Here is a 9,999-nt window from a genome sequence, read left to right on the forward strand (position 1 = left end):
AGCTTTTAACTGTCCTCCGGTATCCAACTTCCTATAGTCGATATCTTTTCAATCAAAAATTACTGTCGTAGATAAGTTGAAACTAATTCGCTGATTTTTCCATTTCTCCGTCTATACCAATTCTAAAATGAAATCGAAAGCTCTGCATGAATATCGCGCTCGCATCACAACTTGGGAAGTGGTGAGAAATCAGTTTAATATTTGAGCAAATATTAGAAGATCGACTTCACGAAGGGACCAATACCCTCTTGAAAGTGTTCTAGGACATTTACCGCAGACTCAAAGCATTAGAGGAAAGCAATTTACTCGTCAATAAAAAAACTAATCAATGCATTTCCACCATTCAAATTAAATCAATGGAGATTGATTTTAGGTAAGAGACTCAAATATCTGATTTATTTATTTCAGAATACGCCGTGCTTGGTAGCTGAAATAATAATTTATCTCTTTTTCTTCGTACTTTTTGTAGCATTGCTATGGGTCTCGTGCAATATCTTCAACTTGTGCTGTTTGTTTTCGACCTGACCCTCTCCACTGTAGCGCAAACGGCAGTCAATCGTCAAAACTTCAAGTTTGTTATCGATGAAGATGTCGTCTATAACCACATTCTCGAGGGCCACGCGTTTCACAGATTGACAGTCCCCAGCGCCCCTCAGTGCCACGTGAAATGCAAAGATGACTGCCTATGCGTATCTATGAATTATTTCCCTCAGTCCAAAGAAAATAACTGTGAGCTTAACGACGTCAACAAATACATGGAGCCAGCGGCAATGAAATGGAGGGAAGGAGGAAACTATTATGATTTGATGAGAAGCTACACAATCAAGGTGAGAAAAATTATTATCTATACATATTTCAGTGCGTTAATCGGCCGAGTAACAACTCAGACATTTAATAAGTTTTGAGGTTACGCTTCAAACTAGATATGGGGTAAACACCAGTCCTGTAAAAAAAACATAAACTGATGAAATATGAAATATCTCTCTAGGGTGCAGACAAATACATCCCGGGAACGCACCGCTGCATCAACAGATGCTGCAGCCCCAATCCTTGTCTCAACGGAGGAGTATGTCAGGAGATTTGTGTCACTCATAGCTTCCGGTTTTCCTGTGGCTGTCCTAACAAATATACTGGTCAACGATGTGAAAAGATTAAACCGAATACTTGTAAGGACATCGCAAAATACGGTGCTTCGACTTCAGGAAAGTACGAGATCTTTGATTCAAACAATGAACCCTTTTCTGTCTACTGTGACTTGAAGTCTGAACCAGGCTTTGTATGGACAATGATAGAATCGTTTTCCTTGGCTGAAAGAAAGACCTTCATGGATAAAGGGTTCAACAAAAACTTTGAGTTTGTTATTGAAAAGGGGAAAGGGAATTGGAACAGGTACCGACTATCCTTATTACAAATGCAGTCTCTTGCTGATCATTCTACACATCTGAGAGCAACTTGTAACTTTCCTACAGATGGTCTGCATTATGTAGACTACGCACGTGCAAAGCTGACAGATCACGACATTTTTGGTAACTGGAACAGATGTCAGATGTATGAATATGTTAACATCCGAGGAAACAATTGTTCTAATTGTACCGCCCTGACAAAACAGAACGTAAATGTACATTGGCACATAAAGAGTTACAAAAGCAAAGAAGAAGGATGTGCATTTGATGGAAAACCAGGTGCAATCAAGGGAGAAAAAAATTTCGGACAGTATCTTGATATACAAAGGAATCCAAATCATCGTTGCTCGTCATCAGATACTTCTACAACGCAGCATTGGTTTGGAGCTAAATATGATGTATAAATTTCTATGGATTTATTTCCTTCTTCAGAAAAGGCAAGCCGGACAACCCATGTAAGAAACCATTGGAGCAAGGCTATGAACCAACTTTGACGTCATGGAACTTCAAGTGAGTTGCACCTTTGGTGTTAAACTTGAACTGAATGTTTAAATCTGTCAGATATTAATACTGACTCTTTATCACTGAGGAATGTAAACGTACACGAGAGCTACGTTATATGCAACTTATGATATCTTTTCCATGTTATCAACGTTGAATTTTGTGTCTTAAGGCGGTCTCTCTGTGAGCACTTTAATTTTTAGCCGATATCAGGGGGAAAAACTATGTGCCATAAATTTTAAAATTTTAAAGTGTAAGGGTGAAAGATGTTCTCGTCTCAGGTATTGTTGTGATTACAAACAACCCAATTAATCTACCCTCCCCTCTCCTTCCCCAAAAAAAAAGTAAAGAAAGAAAATGGATGTGAGGCCGCTCAATGTGTGATGGGTGTGTCAGGAGATTTGTGACACTCACAGGTTTATCAGAACCTTTCCTGAAAAGTGAAATAGTCAAAAGTTTAAAGACATTTAAAAACGGCATCCTTGCCTTTGTTTAGCTACACTGTCCAAGTCATTCAACCATTTTCTCTTTGCTGATAATTGAAAATTAATTTCGTCTTTTTCAGTTTGATTATTAATAAATCAAGCTCTAAGTTTTGTTTTATTGGTTTCCCTGTAATTAATCAGCTCAGTGACGCAAAAAGATTTGAGATCTCTCTTTATTTTCAAAACGTGATCATGGTAATTACATTTACTAAGTGGCAGCAAGATCTTGAGATCTCTCCTAAGTGGTAAATATGTATAAAATAAAGCTTTGTTTATTGTCTATGCGTGAGGGAATCGATTTATAACCGCAAGAAGACCTCAGCAGCCTTTGTTTCTAGTGGACTAACGTATTTAAATGCTTTGGTAGAGTCATTGCTTACCCTTTTGCGCTGGACATTCAAAGTACATTCTTAAATGTCACGACTAGTTACTTGATTTCTGTAGTCAATAGCAAGCATTGCCGCAATGAACATCGGTTATTATCACAATATTTTGATAAGTAAGGCATAGTGTGGTCATGGTGCGGTCATCAGAATCAGTAAGGTGTAATGTGGTGTACGGAAAGGTGTTCATTTTTAATAATTACTGATCCCCATGAAATTCTATTGTTCTCTCTCTGCATTAAATCAACAATTGTAGTCTTTAAGACGACAAAACAACTGTATGAGGACAACGGAGGCGGTCCTATTTGTTAGCAGGGAAATTATCAGGGTTAACATAATTAAACGCACTAAATAAGCATGCTGCAGTATTAAAATATTGCTTTGTCCAGGCTGCAATATTAAAAATATTGCAGCTTGTTTTAGGAAATTTAATGTATAAAGTGCACCAAAACTGATAGCTTACCACATTGTCAACATTACCGTTTGCGTTTATCTCTCGTTCATTCCAGCTTAATTTTTTGTTTCGAAGTGCCACTTTAATCAACTAAAACTTTCAAACACTGAAAATAAATACAATAAAGGAGACTGATAGTATGGAGCACAATCTATTGCATTAAGAAGTATTATATTCATCGGTTTATTTATAGGTAATAGCAAAGCAACCAAATCAAACGAGGAAATAGTTATCTGCGAATTCACATCGCATTTTGTCTAAGAACGAGTAAAATGGTTTTACTGAAACGCAAGGTGCACACATTACTTTTCTAGAGTGAGATTTTATAAAAACTTCCGAACAGGATTTTGAGCTGAACTGCCTCCAGTCTTTCACAGAAGCTGTGAATGTTCAGCAGACAACCGTGGACGATACTCCTACTCTTGTACGTTGGATCAGCGATGATCTGATCGGCCCAAAATAACGAATATGAAATATAAATATAGAGGCAAGATCGGTACGACGTAGATAAGTAAATTTTAAGACGGAGCACCGTCTTATAATTTACTTATCTACGTTGTATCGGTCTTGTCTCTATATTTATATTTCATAGAAGGCACACTTATTCTTAACGTATCCTTCGGTGGCTGGTCTCTACACTGTAGAAATCATGTGCAAAATGAATTGTTTTGGAAAATATAATGCATCACCAATTCGTTTCTGTACCTAGGTCTAAATTTGAAAAAAAAAAAAAATTCAGTCGTCTGCTCACGTGACTTCTTATCTTGAATATAGATATTTTTAGGCAACTTTCTACGACAAAATAGGTGAAAAAAAAGTTGACAGGAAAAGTTAATGTTTTTGTCGTAATTCATCTGTGTGAGATTTTACGCTGACATCTAAAAGAAGATTTTGTAAAGTGTTTAAGAAGCGACTTACATCAACACTGCTGCGCTAGTTTCGGCCCTTTATTCTCTTCTTCTGGGCTTTTCAATGAGCGAGTTCATTCAAGTCTTCCGCCTCAGTACTCATGAATAATTAATGATGTTCAGGCATTCTGCGCGATGAAATTGAAAAACGGACGAGTGTAGTGTGATTCTCCGTCTGAGCAAACTGATAGATTCATTACAAGGTAAAAAATTTGTTTGGCTAAAATATCCTTGGGTTTCACCCACGTGACCAACACCTTAGCAACGGTTACTATCCGCCATCTTGGTGTCCCTCGAGCGTAAACAAACCGTATCTAACGAAGAGTTCATGTGAGAAAGAGGGGATGGTTTTAAGTATTGTTGTTGGCTGTTCGAGCAAAAGTGGAAAGCATAAAGACTAAGGATTTTTTCGTATAATAATTTAATAATTTTATTATTTCTATGGCGCAAAATTCATTGGATACATGATTTAATGCGCTATACCTAAGATCATTACAAATCAAGGGGAAGAACAGGAGGAACTAGAAGTTGTTGTATGGTTCGAGGCTTGCGGCTGTTGTAGATCCTCGATTTTTTGGTCGAGCTTTCCTTTGAGCTTCTTAGCCGATGAGAAATCGATGTCTTTAGCCCTCGCATACGGCACTTCATTGACATATGTCGGCAAAATCCATGAGCATTTTACCTGAGTGCAAGCAAGCTTGGGGTGTCACGAAAACTCACACCCCGAAAACTCAGACCTCAGACCCCGAAAACTCAGACCCCTCGAAAATTGAAGAGATAAACTCGACTCATGATCACTCCTGGTAATGCCGCGTGTATTTTGACGTTTTGGGTCTTGATCCAACTGAAGCAGCAAAAACAAGGCCGCAAGTTGCACGTTTCGCAAAATCGTCCGATGGTTGAGCATTAAAACATTTTAGAGTGACACAAGACTTCATTTTGCTTAGATTTCCTCCATTTTTCCCGTTAATTTTGAGCTTTTCATTCACAGTTAACTGGATCAAATGCGCTCGCTCCAACACCAAAGTATTAAAATGTGGCGTGATGTTGACGAGCCGAAAGGGACATTTGTTTACTTTTTTGTACTTCGTCGCACAGATCCTTGTTGTCGCTCTGTTAAAATTATTAAATATTTCGCGATAATAATAGATACAAACAGAGACTCGGCCCACCAGTCCCAAAACGAAGACAATTTTGCGGCCCTTAGGCTTGAGTTCTTAAATGAGGCAGAAAGAGAAAAACAACGGGAAAGAAGACTCGGCATCAGCGCCGTCACGATTCGCTTCACTGAAGAATAACTCTTGATATTGTTGTCCGTCTTTCGCGTCGGATTTGTTGCATTATTCCACCGGTTATGTTATAAAACAATTGTTTCATGCTTTATGCTATGCACTATCGAATTATGGAGCACTTTGGAAGCTTGGAGAACACTTCGAGGGATCTGAGTTTTCGGTGTCTGAGTTTTCGTGACACCCAGCGAGCTTGCCATGAATTCGAGTAGTTGCTCTAATATAAAATAAAACACTCGCGATATGTGAGCATGACTCAGCCAGTCCAGCTTTGCATCCAAAGCAATGGGCTGACAAAATAGTCCCATTGTTTTCGGAAATGACCCAAATGTTCACAAAAGGATCATTCATATGCTGTGAATGCCAAACTCGTGCTCTCACGACATACTTGCCGGCGATTACTTTGCCAACAACTGAGGTTACAAATCCCGACACCATTTGATTAAACGCCTCTAGACTCTTGAACGCCTTGAACTGCTTCTTGGTGTAGAAGCTGGTCTCAAGAACGAGGTAACTCAGCAAATCCGACACTTCCACAAGAGGCAAGCATTTTGGACTGAACTTCTCGGGTCAACCGCGATGACCGAGATCTTTTGTAAACATCTTTCCTTCCAGCTCTCTAAGCTTTCGGCATACTCAGAGAGCACTGGGATACCTTAAGAAGAATGCCAGATACTTTTATCGCTTTTTTCTTTCTGGATATTCATGTAGTTGGCGAAATAATACGACGATAAGAGAGAGGGCTTCACCATAGAAATCGACTAATTATGCATAAATTTGACACCCGAGGGACACCAACATGGCGGATACTAACTTCAGCAAAGCTTGTGACGTCACCTGAAACCCAAGAATAGGGGAGTACTATAAACAAACTATAGGAATGACGATTTTCATTGAAGTGGAGTATGTTTTTTTTTTTTCTATTTAAAATCTGTTGGTTTTTTCAATTTACTTCGGCGTCACATCCTTACGTGAGTTTGTCAGAAGATCTGTCCTGGATTATTATTAAGATTATTATTTTTTGTTTCGGTTTCAGATCACTCCACACGGTCTCCAGATGGGCATCGTCCTCTGTCTTCAACTGGCGCTGTTTGCATCACACCTGACTCTCTTCACAATGGCAAAGATAGATGTAAATCGGCAAAATTTTAACTTTGTTATCGATGAAGATGTCGTTTATAATCACATTCTCGAGGGTCACGTGTTACAAAGATTGACAGTTTCTAGGGCCCACCAGTGTCACGAGAAGTGCAAAGATGACTGCTTGTGTGTATCCATGAACTCTTTCCCTCAGTCCAAAGAAAGTAATTGTGAGCTTAACGATGCTAACAAATACACGGAGCCAGCGGCAATGAAGTGGAGGGATGGAGAAAATTGTTATGATTTGGTGAGAAGCTACACAGTGGAGGTGAGAAAAAACTGTTTATCTATACACATTTCGGTGCGATGATTGCCAAGTAACAGCTCAGACATTTATATAATTTACCCTTTGACTTGTTCCTCCTTCACTCAATTATTTCTTGGGTATGTGCGTTGACTAAATTCAGTAAGCCTTATGATAATTAAAAATTATTCGCCGAAGGCGAGGTGAATATCGTCGAATAATCTCCGAGACTTCGTTTCGGGGATTATTCGACAATGTTCAGCGAACCTGAGGTGAAAAATTGTTTTAGTATAATTTCAGAGCAGAACAACAGAGAAATTTCTAAAATCATAACATTTTAGTAACATTTATTAACATTTTATTTTAATATTTTATATAAACCGCGTGGAGCGATTTATATATATAAATTCAGATTGCTGGAAACTCTTTCCTCAGCTCTAAAATTATACTAATGATAAATAACAATGATTAGAACTATTTTATACAGCGCAAAATGCATAACCCTTCAAGAATAATGAAACTTGACGTTAATGATGACAGCTAACTAAAATTTAATTTAATTTAATTTAGTCCATTTTCACTGCATTAAGTTTTGCAGTGGGGAAGGACTAGAGAGGAACATGGGAACCATTCGTGCTAAATTGACATAAAGTTACAAAATAGCTAAATATTGATAAAACCTAATAATTCTCTTAAGAGGGTAAAAAACGCTACATTGCTATAAGAAACAAACTTAAAGGTTGACTGAAGAAATAAGTTTTGAGGTTACGCTTCAAACTAGATATGGGGTAAACATTAGTGCTTTAAAAGCATAAAAAAAACATAAACTGATGAAATATTAAATATTGCTTTAGGGTGGAGACAGATACATCCCGGGAAAGCACCGCTGCATCAATAGATGCTGCAGTCCCAATCCTTGTCTCAACGGGGGAGTATGTCAGGAGATTTGTGTCACTCACAGCGTCCGGTTTTCCTGTGGCTGTCCTAACAAATATACTGGTCAGCGGTGTGAAAAGATTAAACCGAATAGTTGTTGGGACATCGCAAAATACGGTGCTTCGACTTCAGGAAAGTAGGAGATCTTTGATTCAAACAATGAACCGTTTTCTGTTTACTGTGACTTGAAGTCCGAACCAAGCTTTGTATGGACAATGATACAATCGTTTTCCTTGGCTGAAAGAAAGACCTTCATGTATAAAAGTTTAAGGAAAAACTTTGAGTTTGCTACTGAAAAGGGGAGAGGGAATTGGAACAGGTACCGACTATCCTTATTACAAATGCAGTCTCTTGCTGATCATTCTACACATCTGAGAGCAACTTGTAACTTTCCTACAGATGGTCTGCAATGTGTAGACTACGCACGTGCAAAGCTGGCAGGTCACGACATTTTTGGTGACTGGAACAGATGTCAGATGTATGAATATGTTAACATCCGAGGAAACAATTGTTCTAATTGTACCGCCCTGACAAGACAGAAGGCGGTAAAGGCACATTTGCACATAAAGGGTCACAAAAGCAAAGAAGAAGGATGTGCATTTGATGGAAAAGCAGGTGGAATCAAGAACGAAAACAGTTTCGGACAGTATGTTGATAACCAAACGAATCCAAATCACCGTTGCTCGTCATCAGATACTTCTACAACGCAGCATTGGTTTGGAGCTAAATATGATGTATAAATTTCTATGGATTTATTTCCTTCTCCGGAAAAGGGAAACCGGACAGCCTATGTAAGAAACCATTGAAGCAAGGCTATGAACCAACTGTGACGTCATGGAACTTCAAGTGAGTTGCACCTTTGGTGTGGAACTTGAACTGAATGTTTAAATCTTTCAGATATTAACACTGACTCTTTATCGCTGAGGAATGTAAACGTACACGAGAGCTACGTTATATGCAACTTACGACATGTTTTTTCCAAGTTATCAACGTTGAATTTTGTGTCTTAAGGCGGTCTCTCTGTGAGCACTTTAATTTTTAGCCGATATCAGGGGGAAAAGCTATGTGCCATAAATTTTAAAGTTTTAAAATGTAAGCGTGAAAGATGTTCTCGTCTCAGATATTGTTGTGATTACAAACAACCCAGTTAATCTACCCTCCCCTCTCCTCCCCCCCCTAAAAAGAAAGAAAATGGATGTGAGGCCGCTCAATGTGTGATGGGCGTGTCAGTAGATTTGTGACACTCACAGATTTACCAGAACCTTTCCTGAAAAGTGAAATAGTCAGAAGTTTAAAGACATTTAAAAACGGCATGCTTGCCTTTGTTTAGCTACACTGTCCAAGTCATTCAACCATTTTCTCATTGCTGATAATTGAAAATTAATTTCGTCTTAGTCAGTTTAAATATTAATAATTCAAGCCCTCAGTTTTGTTTTATTGGTTTCCCTGTAATTAATCAGCTCAATGACGCAAAAGGTTTTGAGATCTCTTTATTTTCAAAACGTGATCGTCGTAATTTACATTTACTAAGTGGCAGCAAGATCTTGAGATCTCTCCTAAGTGGTAAATATGTATAAAATAAAGCTTTGTTTATTGTCTATGCGCGAGGGAATCGATTTATAACCGCAAGAAGACCTCAGCAGCCATTGTTTCTAGTGGAATAAGGTATTTAATTGCTTTGGTAGAGTCATTGCATACTTTTTTGCTCGGGACTTTCAAAATCATTCTTAAATGTCACGACTAGTTACATGATTTCTGTAGTCAATAGCAAGCATTGCCGCAATGAACATCGACTATTATCACAATATTTTGATAAGTAAGGCATAGTGTGGTCATGGTGCGGTCATCAGAATCAGTAAGGTGTAATGTGGTGTGCGGAAAGGTGTTCACTTTTAATATCGAAGCTTTATCGATCATGTTTACACTAACACTGATTTCAACAAAACAAACCGAAATAAAAATGCACTTTTACTGTTGAGCTGATTTAATCTTTTGTCTGTCCAATGCTAAAGCTTTTAAGTGAATCATGTTATATTCAGTTTTGGGGCTTAAGAATAACTTATCATTTGGATGCTTTAAACTAAGATTTTGGAAGAATAATCACAATGTCTTGGGACTCAATATATCAGAAAAAATACTAGCTTGAGTTTAGACAGAAATTAAGACATTACAAAAACGGAGCTTTTCGAAAATGCTGACGCCTCTATTCATTGTATATCTTTCAACCCTTTTTATAATAAAATTCGGATACAACGT

At 38.1% G+C, this 9,999-nt stretch overlaps 1 protein-coding gene and 1 pseudogene across 2 annotated transcripts in view; both read left to right on the forward strand.

The window, feature by feature from the left end:
• Window positions 1-3,459, forward strand: part of LOC148728297 (uncharacterized) — a 3,817-nt gene extending 358 nt beyond the window's left edge. The window contains exons 2-3 of the mRNA XM_088762374.1: window positions 470-827; window positions 989-3,459. Of these exons, the coding sequence (XP_088618500.1) occupies window positions 477-827; window positions 989-1,807 (1,170 nt within the window). The 5' untranslated portion in view covers window positions 470-476 and the 3' untranslated portion in view covers window positions 1,808-3,459. The remainder of the gene's footprint in view (window positions 1-469; window positions 828-988) is intronic.
• A 1,269-nt stretch (window positions 3,460-4,728) lies between these two features.
• On the forward strand, window positions 4,729-9,765 carry LOC148728298 (uncharacterized; annotated as a pseudogene). The gene is made up of 2 exons (XR_015988942.1): window positions 4,729-6,831; window positions 7,662-9,765. The product of XR_015988942.1 is annotated as an uncharacterized LOC148728298 (transcript).
• Window positions 9,766-9,999: the final 234 nt, after the last annotated feature.

This window comes from Stylophora pistillata, chromosome 6 (genome assembly GCF_964205215.1).
Source record: "Stylophora pistillata chromosome 6, jaStyPist1.2, whole genome shotgun sequence".
Classification (NCBI taxonomy): Eukaryota; Metazoa; Cnidaria; class Anthozoa; order Scleractinia; family Pocilloporidae; genus Stylophora; species Stylophora pistillata.